General features: G+C 44.3%; 1 protein-coding gene across 4 annotated transcripts in view; it reads right to left on the reverse strand.

Annotated features, from left to right (window-relative positions):
• Positions 1 to 22,428, reverse strand: part of kcnab2a (potassium voltage-gated channel subfamily A regulatory beta subunit 2a) — a gene marked incomplete at its 5' end in the record, with an annotated part of 103,558 nt that overhangs the window by 35,642 nt on the left and 45,488 nt on the right. The window contains one exon of one of the 4 annotated variants that reach the window (XM_080461833.1): positions 19,438 to 19,808. The exons of 2 other annotated variants lie outside the window; for them this stretch is intronic. In XM_080461833.1, the coding sequence (XP_080317959.1) occupies positions 19,438 to 19,808 (371 nt within the window). Of the gene's footprint in view, positions 1 to 431; positions 1,424 to 19,437; positions 19,809 to 22,428 lie in introns of those variants that run through there. One more of the 4 variants, XM_080461834.1, reaches the window with a different exon arrangement.

Genomic DNA, 22,428 nt, shown 5'->3' on the forward strand with positions numbered 1-22,428 from the left:
CCACACCAACCTCTCAGACCCACAATCTCAGTTTAAATACAATTAGAAACAATTAGAGCTCTGACCTCTTTTCTCGTCACTTCGTGGGCAAACAAAGGCTTGTGGGAGTTTGAACGACCATCGACAGTCATAACAGAGAACGTCTATTAGCTGACATGTAAAGCAAGCTGGTCATTCACAAGAAATGACGGTGTTTGTGTAAATCTAAATGACTGCTGATTACTATGCTTTATTTCCTATTAAACAAACGAAAGACACCAGAGAAGAAAGTGATCGGGCTTTGAGGCGAACGGGCAGCGAGTGAAAGAACGTCACTCTGGTTGACACGTCTTTTCACCTCGAGACAAAATGTTCGATGCCGGTTAATCAACATTTGTATGACATGAAGGAGGCTGTTGGGATGTGGCTGGAAGCAGCGACGTGTGCCCTACCTATACTTCATGCCAGTCTTCATACTTTGCTCGCTGGATGAGGGCACGCTCTGGACAGAGAGCTGCCCCAGACTGCGAGCCACCATGGCCACTGCCCTGAACTTGCTGCGGGTGCCTGTGTTGGGGCTGTTGGCGTTCTGTCGGTTCAGCCGGTCCTCCGTGTTGCGGCTCACCCCGCCACGGTGGTCGGTGCACACTAATGAAACCTGCATCCTGGCTTCTGGGCGACTGTCCCGGCTGTGGACTCGGATTAAACAGACCTCTGGATAGGGGGGAGGGATTAAAAAAAAAAAAAAAAAAACAACAAACAAAAAACTCCCAGAGGTGGAAAGTGAGAAGATCCTTGAGATCAGTTCGGTCTGAAGGACGCCGTTCCTCCAAATCGAGCCTCAAATGTGTCTCTGCTCTGTTTATCGAGTGACTGACCAGCTCAAAATGTTCAGCGAGAGGAACGAAAAATGCAGATAGCTGATCAGGTGGAAACAAAATCCTGTCAAAGGGAATCCGAATCCAAGCGCGACATTATAACCTCTCTGGCTGAGATGGCGAAAAACAAAAACAAAAAACCAGAATGTGCAATTACTGCAGAGTTAAAAAAATAAAAAAATAAAAAATGCTGCCAATCCGGCGAACCCAATAGAATAATCTAAAACCCACCAGAGGGGGTGAAGATTCCCCTCTGGGAGTTTTGTCTTTGATTCATTCAGGGATCCTTGTCTTTCTATCAGAGGCTCACCAGAAGTTGACAGGCAGCGTCCGGAAATTTCCCCTTAAAATCGCTCCCAGTGGTCTGGAGAACACCTCTCACACGTCCAAGCTTTAAGAGCGGCAACGCACAGATCCACGCAAAGAGATGGAGAGAACAAGACACGGCGCACTCCTCAAGGAGGTTTTCATCTTCCCCTGGAGGTCCACCCTCACAGCTGCTGCCTGTTCTAGTAACTCCTGCTGCGTGTGAGCAAAAGGGCAACCCTCACTCCTCAGCGCGGACTGCAGGATTAAACTTACATCTGTACGTCTTGTGCTGAGCGTAGAGCGGCACAGTGCTCACAGGCAAATGGGAGGGGAGAGAGGGAGAGAGAGAGAGAGAGAGGGAGGGAGGGAGGCTATGTGGTGGGAGGGATAAGAGAAGGAATATTCAGAGAGCCGCGGCACTGTGAGAGCTGAGGCATTGAAATTTGCTGTGACTGCCGCCACTCTCCTAAGAAAGGGAAGTGCATTTTCTATACTCATCTTTGTCCGTCTGTTGCCCTCCAGCGTAGTCCACTTTACTTTATTCTGAAGGGGGGGGGGGGGGGTTGCCAATAGTCCATGGTCACAGAGAAAGGGTCTCTCACGTGGGTCTGGTCAACCGCCCGTGAAATATTCATTATGTAACTTTATCAGTGACAATAAAAGTCACAGGCGGCCAGAGACAGACAGAACAGATTCAGGGTTTTTTTTACATCTATATTTCATGTCTGTAACGTCTAAATCGTGAATAGAAGTGGGGCGATAAAGGCCAGTGACCAACTGTGATGCTCCCTACCGGTTTCATCCATCATTATGGTTTATTAGAAGCTGATCTAATTACCAATAATAGTGCCTGCTAAGTGAGTCTGGAGCGAACGGTTCAAAACATGAGAACGGTTGTGGCATGAAAGTAAACACCTCAGTGCAGCAGTGGCTGTGGGTGGAGGAGACAGTAGATCTCACACACACACACACACACACACACACACACACACACACACACACACACACACACACACACACACACACACACACACACACACACACGCACACGCACACGTACACACACACGCACAGTAATATAAAACTGAAGCTTATCTAAGTGGACCGGCGAGTGTGCCAGAGAGATAATTAAAAGCGATGCCATCAGGCGCGGACATGTATGGCGAAGCCGCGGAAGAAGCGACCTCCATCAAAGGAATCCAGCAAACAAGGCTGTTGCTAAACCGACAGCCCTATTCTCAGAGCTCTGACCTTTTGGTCTCCTGGACTTAAATAGAGCCCTGAGGGGAACGGAGGTTTAATTGAACTGAAATTTGATTTGGGTTTCACGCTGTGTGCAAAGAGCGGCGGAGCCGGTGCTCAAAAGGACCTTCTGAACGCTCCTCCCAGTAACAAAGACAAGAGAGTTTAAAGGGAGGACCCCGGTGTCAAAATACCAATTACATCGAATGTGTGTCTGTAGTTCAGCCCCCGCTGCAGCAGCAGAGGAACCATACGAGAACAATCGATGGCTGCTTCACGGGGTCACGTCCCTTCAGTGGGGTCAGGGTGATGGGGGACAGATTTGAGGTCGTCCTTCATCTCGGCCTGTTTTGACAAAGCAGCTGAGTATGAGAGTGTGACCTGACGTCCTCCGTGTGCTCGCCACCTCTGCCGGGAAGACGTGATGCCAGAATTCAAGCTGCTCTGCTTGACCAACACGGGGGAGAGGCCAGAGGCAGGAGTGAGGAACTGTGGGATTAACACACTCAGGTAATGGAAGTCTGGGATGCTGACAAACAGTCAGACTGGAACAAGATGAGCTACAGCGGTGGTGCCCAACCTTTTCTTGAGGGACACTAATGTTTACCATTGTAAACTTCAGTAAACACACACTCAGCCCGTACTAACTACAAAAAAAAAAGAAGAAAAAAGCTGAAGTTTCTCTGTTATATTCTGTAACAACGAGTTCCTTTCCTCGGAGGATAATCTCTTTGGGTTTACACTGCATCTCTGCGTGTATTTTGGGACTTTCACCACAAAAGATGCATTCAGCTGTAATTTTCTTTTCAATAAAGGTATTTTCCATGAAACTATCGTGTTACACTTTTCTTTTTTTGTGCACGGATTCCTCGTTCTCTTTAGCCTGACATGCCGCCACTTTTTCCCACTACTGACTTGGCAAGCTGACCTACGTACATACTGCAGATACTTTTAATTTAAATGCTTAGAACTATGTAGTTTTGTAACGTACGTAAATTAAATGTCGACTGTCGACCTTTTTTTAAGACGTTAAAAAAATGTTATATCCCTTAAAATCCAGAGGGTTGCTAACTTTGTATTGACTATTGTTGTGATGTCATCTCCACATGGCCCAATGCTGACAAGCTGTTAAGCTTCAACAATAAATCACTTGCACTCCTGAGGATATATAGTATAACAAGAGTGTTATAGTAAAAGTCTTGGCTTTGTCAATGCAACAGGCCTGAAATCCCACAACCCCTTGTACCTGCAGGAGCGCACCACCAACATCCAACATCGCTATAAAATCCACAGAGTCCGAGGAAACTGACCTTTGTGTTGAGACATGTAATTTAGGTTTAGCTTCACTGTCATTAAAACCAAGTGACGGGTGGTGTCTTTCGCTGACGCCTGATTTATCCACATCTAAATATCTACATATTTATTGACTTGAGTGTGACGCCAGGTCTATTAAATCAATACAAGCATGCATCATCTGACAAGCTTGTGAACGGAATCGATAGAGCGACCGTCTTTAAATGTGCGGCTCGCATTTTGACCAGATGAGCGCCAGATGTAATCTGCGTGGGAACAGTTTACTCTAAGACCCCTGGAAATAAAACTCCACGGATCATCTGAAGCAGCAACGCGCTCGGTAATAAACAATTAAACTGACCTGAACACGTGTCGGAATGAAAGAGACGATAACCAGAGGAGTACATCACTAAAGATGGCCGACAGACTATCACAGGGAGTGAAGTAAGTCTTAACCTACTGCCGTCAAATGAAGCATGTCGCATCTCTTTCGATCCTATTTCACATTAAGAAAAACTCCTGGATGGGGTTTATTGTGTGCCAAGTAATATATTCTCATTTCTGATGATGCCGTTGTTGACCATGCAGAATCTGATGCTGAAGTACGCGGTGATGGAGTGATGTGTGAATCCAGCCTGCTGCAAATGACCTCTGACATTTAGAGCTGCTCTTTCCACTGCTATTGAAGTCAGGCTGTCATCATTCCAACATCTACAGAGGAAAGGGAGTCACTGCATTTGAGCCTGGCCAGGAATAGAAATCCTTCCAATTGTGGATGATTTGCCTCAAAGTTGAGTTCAAAACATGAGGAGATTAAATTTAGTAGAATTGTTCAAATCTTCAGTGAAGGAGCTCAGAAGCTTTGTCTGAGCGGTAGACTGTAGTGCCCTGTGACCCCGCGGTGCAAGAAGTGGGTCATTCAGGATCAAATACAGGAGGATGACCGTTAAACGTATTTGCTTCGAAAGTGAACTGTAAGTTTCTTGTTGTTTTTGTCATTGATGTAACGGTATAATGGGAACTTCAGCCTCCGTTGGGAACACAAGTCGACTAATCTCCTCCCACATGGTCGGCCGGCTGCAACTCGATGACGTCCTTGTCTGGTGATGTTGAAGATCATTGACGTTCTGGCTTGGCGGTGTTCAGGGAGGCCGCCGGACGAATGTGGCGCTCCGTGGCAATCTCTTATAATGTGCAACACCTTGTTCTCTGAATCTTTTCAGGTAACGACCGTTAAGCAGGCACTTCTGGTCAAAAGCATTTAGACGCACCGACGGCAGAGTTTGACCAAACTGGATGCAACCGCTGGAAATCTGCAGTTGATATCAAGCTCGATGTCGCCACTGTTACTGAGAATACTTGGCCGGTGTTGATGACCACCTTCATTACGCTTTCACACGACTGTAAACCACCTCTGAGGGACAGTAATGGGTCTATGAAGGGCTAATACAGCAAAACCAACTCCTGGAAGAAATAAGTTGAAACTGCATGGATCCTCAGCACAGCACTGTGTATATGGTGGAGAAAAAAAGATATTGATGCAAATATACTTCTGTTTGTGAATGGACCCACAGGAATGCTCTCCCTTGTCTGATGTGCAATAGCCTGGACTGTAAATATCAATATGTGGACTTAAATGTAGATAATGAGTTTCTCCTACGAAGCTCACAATAAGACACTGCAAGAGGAAGTAATTTAGAATTCTACAACGACAGGAATGATCAAAACCGTACTTTGTGAAAGGACGAGAATGACCACGTCAGGAGTTACCGTGGTAGCGTAGGGTGTCTTCTGATCCAAGATGGCGGTTTTAATTTACCATCTCACCCTGTTCATGTGTCAGGAGTCCTTGGGAAAGATACTGATCCTGCCGTCATGATTGATGCGTGAGTGTGTGGTGATTGTGTGAATATGACGGCTCGTGTGAAGCGCACTGAGACGCAGTTAAATGTGCCATATAAAGAAAGTCCATTCATCATTTACGCCTTGTTAAAAAAAAAATACTACTGGAGTGACTCACTGGCCTAAATTGTTGTTGTTGCTGTGCCTGATGTTTATACTTTTTTTTTTTTAAATTGTGCATATATGTATAGTCAACTAAAAATAAACGATGACTGAAACGCCTCTGTTTAATCTATTGGGATTAAATTGGACCATAAAGACTAAACAGCCTCCTGGTCTGTCAGTTTGGACGAATGCTTCTACACTTCTGTGATCATTCCCGTGTTTCATGCACTTTGTTAATCAAGGTTTCTTTTTTCCGAGCTATCATCGAGTGGATACTGGCCTGAGCCACGGGCTGCTCTACGCTCATTCATCACAGCGTGACGAAGGCCATTTAAAATGAACTTCTATTTGTTGTTTGTCAGGAGATAAATCAGCAGTAAACGATACTGAGCCGAGAAACTCTGATCTTCATGTGGTGCCTCTGAATGCTGCAGTCAAATTGCTAATCATCCACATTGTGTTTAGGTTGCAGAGTGTGAGCGGGACTCACGGTGTGATAAAGCCGACGCACAACTGCTCGTTTACGATAAAAAAAAAAAAGAAAGTCATTTCTGTATTAATGCAGGAGGAAACAACTGAACAATAACCAAGAAGCAAATCCTATTAGTTGCCATTGTTAGTGCTGGTTGTGAGATAGCGCGGCTGAACAATCCCCTCCCACTCGACATATTATCCCGATGTCCTCGCTTGTGTTGCGGCCTTCACCTGCTCGCTGTTACTCGGCGCTTCATTTGTGGTTATCCAAAAATCTACTGAAATCCTTGACTATGACTGCAAGTGAATGCAGCGGACTGAAACGGCCCTGTACTTCACTGGATGTGCGGGGGAGGAGGAGGAGGAGGAGGAGGAGAGAAAAGCTGAAGATCCGTGTGTGTGTGTGTGTGTGTGTGTGTGTGTGTGTGTGTGTGTGTGTGTGTGTGTGTGTGTGTGTGTGTACGCGTGTGTGTATTTCCATGATCACGACTGCATCAGACTAGAATGAACCAAAACCAACAACAGCCATCTTTTAGAGGAGACTGCAGATGAAGGAAACCGGAGGGCGAAATCTAAATTCACCATACCATACTGTGAAACATCCTGTGGGAATAAGCAGAAAGGAAACACACACACAAACACACACAATCAGAGTTATTGGTTTTGTTCGGCGTGTCCATAGTCAGAAAGAGGCTTAGGCCATCGACGATGCCATCCCATAATGAAGCCCTCAGAGTCTGTCCTTAAAGCTGACCTCTTCCAGACTGCAGGCGAGAGCAGAAAGGAAGACAACTTCCTCAAACAGCCTCGTGTCCCAAAGTTTTCTGAGTCTAGTTGAGTTTAGTTCTGTACCAACTCTAAAAATAGGCAAGAAGACCCTCAGCTGCCAAGTGGTGCAAGGACTCAAAAAACTGACATTCATCACCAGAGAGCGAGCGTCTTATCAAGCGTCCATTAATTTCCTCTCCGGGCCGGACCGGTTATCGCCATCAAGCTGGGATCGGCACATCGACTGGCATCACAGGTTGCTCTGCCTGCATGCACTGACTTTCTGCAGCCCTCCGAGGGACTGCGACATAAGGCTGCCTCTGAGATACCGTCCCCGAGTGTGAGTGCGTGTGCACGTGTGTGTGCACGTGTGTGTGCGAGTGCGTGTGTGTGTGAGAGTGGGTGAAGAGGCTTAACGGAGTTAATGGAAAGAGATGTGGGGGTCAGACAGATTGACGGTGTTGATCGACAGATGTGGTAATGCTTTTCCGGCAGCTTAAAACATCCCCGGGCTACATCTAAACATCTCCTCAGACTGACTGTTTAATCACTATAATGAGCATTTGATGAATCAAGAACCTCTACTACAAAGCGGTTATTTACGGGTTGTCGTAGCAACAGCATCGTGTGTGGCTTCAGCTACTTTGATCAAACAACTCCACCAATCACTGATCCTTTAAACGCGGAGAAGCAAAGTGCCAGTGATAAAGGGGATTCCTGCGGAAAGACGAGGCGGGACACATCTGTGAGCAGCCAGTGCTGCGATCCTTAATTCTCCAGCGAACACGACAGATTCCCTGCAGACAGCAGGGCTCAGGAGGAGTTGCCATTTCAGCCGTCCCCGCTGACACATCTGACTGAGTGGGAGAGCTGAGACAATCGGAAAGACGGGGACAGGAAACCCCTGCGCTTACGTAATCTAAAAATCTGAGTGTTTTTGGATTGCACCAGATAATTGTTTTTTTGTTTGTTTGGGTTGTTTTTTTTTTTTGTGGACGGCGCAGTGCAAGATAATTACAGTACGGACAGTACATTAACAGTGCTGATCACGCTATGAATACATCTATGTCTTTGAGTCGTACAGTGCAGCAGTATAGGGATTTCAGCATCATGCCTGGAGTCAGAAGGTGTGTTTAAACCGAACATGACTGGTTTACACAGCCCAGCTAATCCGACATGAGAGAGAGAGAGAGAGAGAGAGAGAGAGAGAGAGAGAGAGAGAGAGAGAGAGAGAGAGAGAGAGAGAGAGTGAGAGAGAGAGAGGGTAGAAGCAGCAGAATAATCTGTCCTGTTCAAGAGAAGATGCTCCCGCCTGCCTGTGTGCATTTGTCATACCTAAGGATTCATGTTGCCAGGCAGAAAGATTTCTTACTGCAGTGACTGTCTTGCTCTTGGCTTCCTGAATTCCTGTGTCCGGACTCAAGTCAGAGTTGACTCCCAGGATCAGTGAAGAAAGTTTTTAAAGTCGCCCTAAAGTGATCAGCACCGGCATCCTTGACAGACCGAGGATCTGAAGGTCAACCGAAGTGTCAACAGTGAAATATCAGTTTAATAGAAAAGCTATTTGAACCTAAGCTCTTTATAATCCTGTTGAAGTGCGGTATGGAAGAGAGATAAACTAAGCTTGGTTAACAGCTGATTCTCTTATCCTGAAAATCTTCACCTGTAGAGCAGCTTTATAATCACACTGCTGCGAGCAAATCCCTCACATTACAAGAGGTTAAATCCTTTTTGTCTGTACGTTGGAGTCCTAAAAATCCTCACCAATACTCTGAGCTTTATCTTAAGCCGGCTACAAACTGTGTGATTTTAACGATCTTCTAAGTTCACAGCTGGTTAACAGTGTGAGACATGAATCTAATAACTCTGGGCATGACGTTTGCCGTGTGCAGATTGCACAATGTAAACACAAGCTGAAGAGCAGCCTCCGATGTTACATGAGTCGACGTGAAAGTGCAAGAATAAAACGTCACAAGCGTGCACCATCCATCCACGAAAAAGAAACTAGCGAAGCATGAACAGCGCCCTCGCCCCCGTGGTATTTATGTGTTTGGAGAGAAATCCCCCCACCCCCCAAAAAAAATAAAAAAATCCAAGGCTTCGGCTGCAACTCGGCTGTCGTCTTTGTTTACGTCCCATTGTTCCCCAAAACATCGATTTAGGTTCAGCGCCAGTGTGGCGCTGATCAGTACGTCAATTCATACATCATTTCTATTGGTTAGTTAGTTGATGAAGGTTACAGCAGCCGTCGCCGTCCCCCCACGGTTGTTCTCTTTCGTCTGGGACGACTGAAAAACACAGTGTGTGGAGCGGCCGAAGCTGTGCTCCATCCAGAGCCGTTAAAACAGGACGTAGCTCTTTATCTGAGGTGATTCCGGTGAAACACAACGTGCACACACACTGTGACACATCAGCAGCAGAAAGGAGGAGGAAAGTGTTATTTTTACTGGAATATTGAGATACGAGACTTTCAGAAATGGACTCAGCCAGACCAGAGTGCAAAGGAGCATCCATGAGAGTATCATGAGGACAAAAAACAAGTGACTATCATCTTTCATCTGAGGAGGAACTGTGAGGAAAGGCCGACGAGGAGCAGCCGATCAGGCAGACAATGAAAAGAGATGCACTTTTTTTATGAAAGATTTTCATTGAAAAGGAAGTGAGCAGACAAAAACACATCGAAACGAGAACCTGATATTGCGGCATGACTGAGGAGTCGGTCGACCGCAGAACAGAAAACTTCCCTCAGCATTAAATTTGCAGGAGCGACAAAAACCAGCGAAACGTTCTAAAAGCATCAGTGAACTTTCTGCCTCAAATCTGAGGAATATCACAACTCAATCTGGAGATTGATAAACTCAGTGTGATACAGAATTTTACATAAATTCATTTTACATTATTTAAAAAGGAGAAAGGTTGGATCTGTAAAACCCTTTTCCAAATACAAGCCTTGTAAATACAGAGGACATGTTTGTTTGGACCAGAACTCCGTGATGTTTGATCAACATACGACAATGTTGTTGTGGATAATATGATGTGACAATAACGTGTTTGCATCTTGAGATTTGTTCTTCGAATGATCACATTACAGTTATAATATAAAATTTTTTGGTGAATTAATCACACTTTTGTCGCCAATTGTCATTTTGAATTTGCAGAGCATTAATGCAAAGCGCATGAAATAGAATTTATCACTGTTCTGTCTTCTTCTATATGTACATCGAGCATCGTTGCTCTCATCAGAATGGTGTGATATGTTGTGTAACCTTCATTATTTCATTTTTTGGGGGGTTTTAGTTTTCAAAACAAGATCTATCACTAGAAATCTCAGGGTGTCTTCTTTAGGATGAAGCAGGAAAAGGTGCAGTGGTTCAAATGAGTAAAGAGAGTTGCTTTCAAACATCAAGTCCACGGGTCACTGTGGCGTCCCAGGAGGATTAAAAATACAAACAAAAAAACATCTGCTTATCTCTTCAACCTATATTCTATTCCCAAGAGAACGGAAACATTCCAGAGGTTGAATCAATTCATGGAGAATATCAGCTGCTTTTGAGTTTGATGGCAGCAACACATCTTTGAAAAGTTCAACTGAGCAGCACGACGACCAAGCATCAGACACGGAAAGAAAAAAAACACAAACTCCCAGCAGAAAGACCCAAACGGGACTCGAACCGGGGACTTCTTGCTGTTAGTCGACAGTGCTAACCACTACACAAACCATCATGAGGCAACCAGGCCCTTCACGTCCCAGACAAAGACGACAGGTAAACATGGCCCATTTGCTCCCATCAAATTCAGAATATTTTCCTTGAAATGGTGAAAGTGTCTTTGTTTTAATACGATAAGTTGTTCATGTTCTCTTAGAAATAAAATGTGGCTTCATGAAGTTTGTACATCGCTGCATCCTGGTACCATTTACACGAGGAGCTGGGACAATCAATTATGAAAACCCAACGAGAGGCACTTCCAAAGAAGAGGAAAGAAAAAGTCGCGACCCCGTCGGGAACTTTTAAACTAAGACAACTTCATGTTTTATCCGGACAGTTTGGGAAATATGTGCCGAGCGCCGCTGAGTTATACGACGCGAAGTGACAGCGGCGCAGTTCTAAAGCATCTAAAAGGCCGAGGACGGAGGAGACGGCCTCCTACTGCTGTCACTGCCGAGTACTCACCGGCACTTAAAGTAATCCCCAGCAGCCTCCAGTGTCACACACACACACTCACACAAACACACACTTACAGAGGAGACTTTGTGCACAAAGGAACGTAGGTAGGAGGAGGACTGATGTGTGACCAGCTTCCACAACTCGCTCACAACGCCACACATCCTGCAGGATAATGACAAAGACTTGATATTTGGGTTTTAACGCCACAGCAATGTGGGGAACGTCAAAAACATGGAATCCATCGTGAAACTCAGAGATTCAGTTTAAAATGGACGTTACCAGAGTTCAAACATTATGATTCAATCATAAAAACACTTTAGGAATAAATTCTAAAGTGACTGTGAGAAAATTTACAATCAGTGTTTGGTGTTTTTGGTTTTGTTTTTTCAGTTATTCAAATATGAAGCTGCTGTTAAAGGATCGCAGATTTCAGGGTTTATATCTGAAATGTGACCAACACACTTATAGGAAAACATTAAGAAAGTCATAAACAGAAAGTGGTACGGACAGGAGTGCTCTAACCTACAGGAATGGCTGGAAGAAACCAACTCACAGTGTTGGACAACAAAAAGATCAATAAACATAAAGAATATAAACTCTACAAACCCCAAGCAGACGTCACTATGATGGAAAATGCAGACGAATGACTGAGAGCCAACGAGACTGTGACTGTTCTAATTGTTGGAATGATGACATCTTATATCTCAGTTTGTTCTGAAGCCGTTTGATGAAAGAGAAGAAAATCATTTTAAAATGTCCGAATGAAGATGTTCCTGTTCAGTTCTTGAACATCTGAGTCTCATCTGATTGGATTTAACAGTCCAAACAGTTTGTTTGTTTGTTTGTTAAAGAAAGAAAAAGATTGTAATGGCTAAATTAGGTTTAACTCATGTTTGGCTGTGTTATAATAAGTTTCACAAGGTGCCTTGACTTTGTTTTACGTGATAAGTTCTCACTTTTTCAATATTTCTTAAAACATATACGTAAATAAAGTTAGGCTAAAGTAACAGTAGTATAGCATCTGTAATTACTCCAAATGGTACAAATATACAGAGTAACCCTTTATCTCCTTTTAAACTGGACAACATCTTCATATATTCCAGATCAGAGAGGAGGTGTAAACATGTAATTTAGTTTAGTGCCACGAGTTTAATTAATTTAAATGTGTAATTTTCCATTTCTACGTAGCTCCTGCTTAGTGGTGCATCGAGCTGCGTAATGACTGCTGACAATGACATGCTGCGGCGATCCGGGATCTGAAGAAACTGCATTAACAAAGAAACAACGACAATTAAAAATAATAAGAATTATGTGATGGAATACAACCAAACACAAAGATTTATATATTGGGAAGCTGCAGGATTGTAAATCCATAATGTGACGGCATCATGTGTGCATCCGAACAGGAATTTGACACGGTAAATTCAAACATGTAGAAGAAAAAAAATTAATCACTGCTGGGCTGGAGCTGGAATACATGAGTGTTAAGCAGAGAAGCAACATCAACAACAACCAAAACAAATTGTGTAATCCCTGGCATTCCCACCTCTTGTGCCCACGCTTCATTTCTGAGTAGAAGATTGTGACAGGCTGTCAGACGAGGCTACCAGGGATAGCTCGGAGAACCGGAGAGGTCAGCACTGGAAACCAAATCTACATCCCTCCAAATACCAGAACATCACCTCCCAGTCTTGTGACACAGACGAAGCACGGCCACTTCTGCCAGCTCTGGGCAACGCGGCGGGGGGAGAAAAAAAAAGAAAAGAAAAGGCAGAGGGCAGGAGATAAAGAACAGGTTAATCTGCAGCTTCCCTCGCTGCATCCAGCTGCAGATGTGGATTCCAGTCTGCGGCTAAAATTAGCTCAACGACTTGGGGATCGCCTGAAGTGAAAACGTCACAGTTGCCCAGGCTGACACACATGATGCAGTGCTGCTCACACGAAATTAATAAGTTCAGAGAGGCACAACCACAGAAAAGATAGAGCGAGAGAGAGAGAGATCAGCAAAGAGAGGCCTGGATCCACAAGGAATCCATGTTTGGATGATGTTTGGAAGCAGAAGCAGGAGAACTTGAAACAAGCAGCATTCCTCCACCTGCTATTTTAAATCACTTTAGTCACGTCTTGTTCAGGTTTCAGTCGAAGCTGCCCTCAAAGGAAAGTGATACACGTTCGCCGCACAGGCTGTTCAACAGTGTAGGAGTGCAGAGGGTCGAGGCGCGCCACTGCACGATGGCATCAAGTGCAGTGGGAGGCAACGGGGCCACGTGCAGCTTGTGCGCCACCGAGTGGAGACCCGGCGTCACTGACAAACCTCCAGCGGACTGGGAGGAGATTAATCACCCAGTTAGTTTCTTTAATTAGCCACTTTATCCTGGAGTGTAGGGAATACTGAAAGATGGGGGTCATCCATCACCTACAATAAGAAGAATCCTTCTGTCTCAAACACTGCAAGGGGGTAAAATACAGAAATACATTTATCTACCTATTAAAATATATATTAATGACACACGACGCTTGTCAATTTCATGTTATCTTCAACTTTGAGCAAACTTTGTTGTCATTACTGTAATAAATGTAACGCAGACAAAGTCAAATGTTTCAGGCACGTCGGTTGTGGAGACTTACTACGATTTTAACTTTCAAAGTAATACAGAACTCATCTCAAAAGTACTACTTGGTGTGAAACGGAGTAATTCTCTTGGCTCTAAAGCAGGGCGCATATTTCATCTTGAGTCGGCCGGACCAGGAAAATAATGTCCTAATAACCTTTAAATCTAAACTTTGAAGTTTTTCTTTGATGTGGTGGAGAGTATATGTGATGAAAGTGTCTACATTTTCACAAAGACGAAACAACGACATACAGAGAATGATTATCTTAATTCTCCTCCTCTGGCACATTTAAATAGTGATCAGATATACATTTTGAAGGTTGTAACAAAAAAAGGACTTTTATTTTGAAAGCCAATTTACTTCTAATCTAGCTAATCCCGAAATATCAATTTATTACATTTGATGTTATAACAATTTCGGTTGTTGTTTCATGTTGGATCGTGGTTACATATTGGGCTCTCAATACGTCCGGCGAACACCCCCACTCATCCAAACGACCACCACCACAATAAAAATAAAATAAAAAACATGTCGATAACTAAACACTGTGGCACTGCGTCTCTACATTATGAAATCGGAAAAAACTTCCTTCTGTTTAACCAATTTCACAACTGTGCTTTAGCACAACTGTAAATACACCTGAAGCCATTTTAAATTGAATGTTGTAAAAGTACATTATTTACAGAACTAAACTGAACTGAGCAACTTGTTCACCCAGAAACACCGCATACAAACTAGAAGCACCACAGTGCTCACCAATACTCACAAACACCTCACAGTGGAAAGAAACAATGCAAGTCACTCACATTGGACTAAATTCAATGTTTATTTCTACATTCTGAACCAGATATCATCATGGTCTGGACATCTGTTAATCCAGTAACGGAGGACGGCTACCCAAAGTGCCGTCCAATCAAAATGCATTGATATCACAACATAGCATGTTGTCACTGTCGCTGCAGGAAACCCATGTGCACACAGGGAGAACATGCAAGCTGCACAGAAAGGCCGGGCCCGAATTCAAACCCACGTCCCAGACGTGGGCAAACCTACAAAACTCCGCTCTTTAAAACAACAGCGAGCCAGTTGTTCATGTCCGACCTCCACTTCCTGTCTAAAAGAAATGAGCGAATGCTGAACTGTTGCACGGAAGGAAGTACTGACAGGCTTTAAAGTTATGTCTTCATCTCATGAGCTCGTCCGCAGACACTGAGGTTGTGTGGAGCTCCTGAAGTAGAAAATAGCTCGATGTGGTTGTGATCGTTAGATAAAAAAATGAGTTTATGGATCGAAGAGGCTCGAGCGAGGAGCTCGTCCATCCAGGTTGTACTCAAACTGAGCAGCTACTCCTCCATATTGATGAGGTTCGGGCACATCTGGGATTTCTTTGCCCCCTGAGAACAACTGGAGGACTTGCAGGGATGTCTGGGGCTTCTTTGCTCTCCATACAGTCACTGCGCCCCCTTGTGGAGGAAAGAAGATGAACGGATGGTTGATAAACGTTAACGCTTGGCTGTCTCCGCTGATTGAGTTTGGATGTTTTTCTGCCCCCTAGTGGTTAAAAACTCAACTCAACAACAATCAAATCTTAAAGCGCCTCCATGGTTTTCTAATGTTTAACAACAATTTCAGCTCATTTCTTCACAGTTACGTCAAAACACGAAAGGCTGCGGCAGCTTTCCGCAGTAGAAACAGTTTTGGGAGCGTGGATGAGCCGCTGCAGTCAAATATAGCTTTCCATGCTCAAGTGGAGCTCATTACCATGTCCATTAGTGTTGAGTCACTCCAGAAATCTATACTCACTCACTCATCCCTCATACAGTTGAGGCGACACGAGGCTTTCCGTCTGGCCTCACTGAGCTCCGCCAGGCTCCTCTGCCCACAGCCGGGCTCTGAGTGGGACTGCAAACACACTGGGGGAGTCTTCCAGCGTCCAAATGGACCCGCTGAGTGCTCGTGTTCAGTTTCACGGTCAACGTGATGAATATAGAGAAGCCCCCCCTTTTCCTTCATTTGAACTGCAACACATTCCAACGGAGCAGATATTTTGTAGAAGCACCAAAACGACGATCAAGACGTTTGCTGGAAGAGGCGATACTCGAGTAAGAAGTCGACCGAGTCGGCCCGCGTTTCTGAACACACCTGAAATAATGATGAGTGTGAGTCAGAGGCTGCGTGTTCCTCCTGACCCAAATTGCACTCCTAATTACAGAAATGCAGGCAATAGCAGCACAACAGCGCTGGCAGGATGAGCTAATGATCCTGTTGGAACCAACACCGATGACTAAACACAACACCGCAGAGGGACGCCATTAATCACACTTAAGATTCAGGATTAGATTCACCCACTGGGAGGAGGAGGAGGGCAAAAACAACAACTTTCAGATGCAGGGTGAAAGATTTCAGTGGTGATTTTAAGACGCATTATGACTTTTGATGAGAAACGGGGTACTTGGATCTCTTTTTATGACAAAACGGCACCAATAAACTTTGGTCATACGTTTATATACAAACGACCGTGAAAGTGACACAACAGGACCGGACTTGTATTTCAGTTGATTTAATATCGAAAGGTTGGGTCACATTTGTTGCCTGTAAACTGCAAGAAAAGCGTCATTTTGAAAGATTGTGTGCTGACAGACAAGATCTAAATACCAATAGAATAAAAAGAGCCATTTATTTAGATGTTAAGTGTTTCAAACCCAAGTTCATCCAGGCCCACACACACACAGCTCAATCTCCTCTCAATCGGGCTGCATGAGTAAAAAGATTGAAGTTATTGTTTGTGTTTTGAAAAGTACACAGCCAACTAATGCACCTTAATACTTTGAATAACTATTACTTTCCTCCAATCTGTGTTTGGTTTTAACTGAGATGTTGTGACATGTGCCTCTTGGCTCGGTCACCTTTGTAAGATATCTTGATTTGAATGGATCCTTCCTGGATAAATAAAGGTTAAAGAAACAACAACTGATGAATAACGTCGTCTCAATAGTTTTACTTTACTTGAGCTGCAAAGCAGCAAGTAGATTCTGTAAGTAGGAATATTTAAAGCACTTTTAGCAGAGTTTTTTTTAAAGCAATCTGAAATGTTTTGTTTTAATGTAGAAAAATGTCTTGTCACTTCTCAGAAAACACCTGGTGCTCGTATTTTCACAATAAAATCCTCACGCAACAGATTTGATGTTTCGTTTTGTGCGTTTCCGCCATCTGCTGGTCAGTTCTGGTTCTCGGTGCCGCCGCGTCACGACCTCCACCATCCAGACATTTAACAGCTTTGAGCAGCAGGAAGTTAAAATCAATCCCACAAGACGAGGGGCGAGGACACCCCGTCATCACGGGGCAAACAGAACGTACAAACACACTCACACACACCTACAGGTAATGAAGAGACATCATGTGATCTCTTGGGACCGTGTGAGGAAGCTGCAGCAGCCAGAGGAGAGTCCTACAGGCACAGGGAGAACATGCAAACCCCCAGCCTCACAATGTGCTATGGCGGGGAGTCCTAACCACTACGCCACTGTGCCAAATTACTAAATGTTATGAAGTCACCAAATAGCTTCTGTACAACTTGTTGACAATGTAATAAAAATGGATTATTTAGTATATAACAAAGTTATAAATAATAATAATAGTAATAATAATTAAGAAGAGTCAATTCATGAATGTGTGCGATATAACAATTAATAACTCAATGTTATACTGAAATCAGTTTAACAATGGCTCCCAGGTGGTGCTGGCTAGTTAAGACATTTGACAACCCCTGTTGTGATGAGCAGCGACCGTGTGAACGCCAGGACCGTCAAATATAAGATCTGTAGGTCAAAACTGGGCTGATCCGGCCTGTCAGACCACCAGGCAAACTGTAAAAAAATCAAAGCAAACATCGAGACCACTGGTGTCTATCTACATTTCTATTTGTTTATTTAAAGATGTGCTAACAACTAATCCGCCGTGCAGATGTTATGATCTTCACTGTTGCTACAGCAGTGAAACACTTAGTGAACTAATTGGGAATAGATGTTAAGTTAATATCTTAATTTCTGGCCGATGTTTGACACTCTTCTACATCCTCGAGGCTGCAGAGTTCAGTTTGAGGTCCGATCACGGGACCATTTAGTCTAAACAGTGCACATTTATTTACTTGTTTGCAAAAAATAAATCTCTCCTATATTGACTTTTTCTGCCGCATCAGGACACGGCAGTGTTCGGTCCAGAAAATGAACTTGTACAGATCAAACTTTCAATAAAAGTTTATCCGTGTGTAAACCATACGACTAAATGACAGTCAAACCAAATGAAAGATAAGAATGTGTAAATAAAACAATTACAAACCAACAATTCCCCCGGGTCAAAGTTCAAAGTGTCTTGTGAAGAGAAGCTTCGTCCCCCGAAGGAACAAAGATGTGCTTTATTTTCTGCGCTTACCGTCGGCGACTCTCTCAATAAATTAAGAAGCTCATATGCTCTCTGCAATCCTAAACTCCTGGTGAACACGCTCACCGAGCCGCCGTCACGGGCCAACGGCTGAGCTTTACACAAGACGGAGGTAACTACAGGCGCGGCTGACACACGACACTGCACGCAGGCGGCCGGGAAACTCGGTCAGCGTGGCCGACAGCAGCCGGCCACGTCTGCGACGCAGTCGCTGGTGTGAGTCAAAAACAACAGCAGCCGGCCGGCCAGCCGGCCAGGGTGGACGCCTATCCTGACGCCTACCCGAGTCCCTGACACTAACGGCAGCCGCTTCACAGATCAGGCCTGCGGCCGCGTCAGAAAAACACCCGGGAACTTTCAGCACCGACTAAATGGAAAAGTAGTTCAGACATCAGGCATCTTCTAATTCATTTTGTAGAAGTCATAGGAATTAAAAGGGCAACGCAGAGAATACACTCAGTATTGGGAGGAAAAAAGTTTTACTCTACAAATGTCTCAACAACATGCATCCAAACATCTTCAATGTATTTTGGACCTTTAGTTTTGCTTTATCTTCTTTTAAAGTTTTGATGCTCAAGTGTGTGACTGATGTTCATCGTTCATACTTTGACTTTTGTTTGTTGTTAAAACACATTTTAACCTCTGATATGTGCTCGATACTAAAATATCCTACTCACGTTGAGGACAAAATATGTTTACTAAGTTAAAATGACCTGATGACGTGAGTTAGCCGGTAAAGTGTATTGTACTTTATTTCAAAAAACAAGTTTTCTTCCTAAGACAGTATGAAAACACTTCATACTTTAACAGAATTAAATTTAAAAGAATTAAGTAATCATCACCTACATGATGAAATTTGACTAAACAGTGAGACCCAGACAGGTTTAAACCTGCACTTACTGCATTAAAACAGCCCAAACTGAACAAAATGACTGATCAGAACTGATCACACGTGGAGCATCGGACGTCTCCAAGATGCATCTGAAGGGACCATCAACCTTCTGCAGACAGGGAGGAAAGGAAAGGAAGGAACAATCTGCATGATGGGAATGAAAAGTGAGGCCAGGAAACTCCTCAAGGAGCGATCTGTCCTTCACAGGTAGTCGGGCTAATGTGCCACCAAGTCGACCGAGATGATTAAAATAAGACCTGAGCCCCAGTGGCGTAGCCCGGGAGGAGTTTGATCAGAGGCAGTTTGAGGAGTTTGACTCTGGAGTCTGGGACCTCTGCCACCACAGAGCAGCTCCCACCTGCCGCCTCTCTCTTACCTGTACTTCATGCCTGTCTGATAGGACACACACTCCTCCAGAGCCAGGCCGTTCATCTTCAGGAAGTCCTCCATGTTCTTAACCTGAGCGGCCACCCTCTGCTCGCGGAGCCTCTGCAGCTCGGCCTGGTCGGGGGGCCGGGCGGGCGGCTGATTCAGCCCCTGGTCGGAGTGGTAGCGGTTGATGCCGCTCCGGATGCTCTCGCTGTACGTCATGGACAGCATCTTGCCGCTGCCGCTGCTGCTGCTCTTCCGAACGCCGCTGCCTGGCGCTGTCGGTTTGGGGATCTGCAGGTTTTCAGGGACACAGTAACTGGACTTGCGCCTGCCGGGAGCCCCCCGGGGCCCCCCGGCATAGCCCCCTGCAAACATGTCTCCCCCCCCCCCCCTTCCCGCCTCCTTGAGGTGCCAAGGTGACCCGTGCAGCGAGGAGCAAAGTGGCGACAGGAACGGAGTAAGGAGGCGACAGGACGCAGTCGCCTCCTTAAATAGCACCTGCTCTGGTTAACAAAAAAAAAGAAAAAAGTCGGGGCAGCACACGGCCATGCATCCTGTAATCAGAGTCGCACCACGGAGCCCAGCACCACCCTCCCCTGACAGGTACACAAAGGCCGGGTAACACTGATAGGGAGCATTCAGGTGACTTGCTGGTGATTAAGGAGCAGGACCAAAGAGAGCTCATGCTATCTGCAAAAAAGAGCGGGACGCATTCAAACATGCACCAGGCGACAGGAGGGCACCGATTCCTGCTCTCACTTCTGATTCCACAACCAACCGCAAGACGAAGCTGCCGAGAGTCGACCTCGGGACAAACCCAGAGCGTCCCGCCAAAACAAACGTCCATTAAAAACAAAGAAACTTCAAGAAAGTGCAAAGTCTGCACTTCTGCTCAGGTCCTCAATGAAACACTGGGCTTCATTTCAGTTTCAGCCTCCAGAAAACGTTGTTTCCCTTCTCCACAAAATACTACGTTATTATTTATTCATATTAAAGAACCGTCTCCTCTTCTCATTAAATACAGACTCAAGTGAATTGATCCCTCCATGATTAAGACGTAACATGAGCGTCATGCTGAGATGAATCAACAGGGGGCAGCACTGCCGGCTCCACCGCCACCGTTTGATCTTCAGTAAGCGTCCAGCACAGAGAGAGACGACACAACAGGACAGCAACTCTCCCAAAATACACCATTATTTAAAAAAAATAAAAAACACATCTCAACCTGCTTTCTGTCAAGAAAACTGTAATCTGATTCTCGAATATTTAACATTAAAATAAAAACGGTGCAACGTACACTGACGGTGGAAACGATGAAATCCGGCACATTCTTTATAAATGATCTAAAACTCATAGAAGCACTTTCCTCCCGGCAAAAACACTTTAAAAACATTTCAATGTGCCAATTATTGAACACAGTCTGACTTAATCTTACTTAAATAATAATATTAATCTATATACAATTGTGGGTTTTTATATCTCAAACAGGAATTATTCTCAGTTTGGGTCTTTGTAATTACAGAGGGAAAGTTCGGTTGCACTGCAGGCGGCATTTCACTTAAGCTCCAGACTTTATCGATCTTCTAAAAGACTTATTGACACGTACGACGCTTCGACAGCACTTTTCTTGACGTCTGCATATTACAGAGCTACAAAGAACAACTTACTTCCAAGTCGAAGCGAGAATTTCACATAAAAATGTAAAATACAGGATTACGTTACATTAATATTTTTAACAAGCGTCCAAACTATAGAATCTATAGTTTCCAACTGATACTCTGATAAAAAATGCCTTTACACATGGCGATTAATCAGAAATCTGATCAAAGTTCTTCTTCACATTATTTCCTGACATACATACAGAAGATATGAAGACAGGAGGAGACTTTAGGCGAGGCAGCATGCACACACACACACACACACACACATTACACACACATACACACACATACACACACACATACACACACTAAACAGCCTGGATGCCGTCTTGAGAGCAAATCTTTCCCTCAAACTCACCCGATTTCTTGGAGGTCGGCTCATGAGCGAGGTCGCGGGTCGCCACACTGCTTTTATAAAGACGCAGTGCCGACCGGGCCGGAGCGGGTCCACCCAGTCTGGGAGTGTCTTACTAGGAAACGTCTAAACCAATTAGTGAGTAAGAGAGAGCATCCCTCCCCTCACCACTTCAACCACACTCTATCGCTACAAGCAACACCTCTCCTCCTCCTCCTCCTCCTCCTCCTCCTCCTCCCTACGAGATACCATGGAGGAAATCCATTTGTGTCGTTTAGTGCCCGTCTTGTTTCTGCTAACCACAGCAAATAATATCAGCCCTGAATTATTCACCAAAGCTTTTGTGCTAAAAGCCTCCGATTGTTGTTCCACAGGAAAGAAAACTAAGAGCTGCAAGATAATGAGCAGCTGAGTGTTGTGTGAGCACACACACACACACACGCACGCACGCACGCACGCACGCACACACACACACACACACACACAGTAAAGACGATAAAGAGCTCCAGTACACAGACCTAAACCAGTGTGTCTGCTTTGTATTTAACTTATTTATACAAGAAAAAAAAAAATAAAAAGATAGTTTGCATTTTGTCAGCATTTTAATGGTCATTTATTTTATATTTCCAAAGAAATATTAACCAAATGTTGATTTATATCATCTTGTTATTTAGTCTAAAACTGCCTAAGTGACACTCCAGTGAATAGTCGTGATACTCTAGTGGGAAAACAATGAACTGTTCAAAAATACCTGAATTAAAAGTGTAAAATGGGTTTGAAACTGGTCTGAGTGACAGTTTAATCTGCAACATGAAATGACATCGATGACGCCAGAAGTGTGAAAATTACAAGGACGACACTCATCAATTTCACAATAAAAGTCACTGCTGTTCCTAATTCTACTACATATTAAAATAGATTATACTACATTGTAAAGTCACATTAGTCATTAGAACACTGAAGGCAACAGGAATTGTTT

Source organism: Lipophrys pholis (genome assembly GCF_963383615.2).
Source record: "Lipophrys pholis genome assembly, chromosome: 4".
NCBI classification, from domain to species: Eukaryota; Metazoa; Chordata; class Actinopteri; order Blenniiformes; family Blenniidae; genus Lipophrys; species Lipophrys pholis.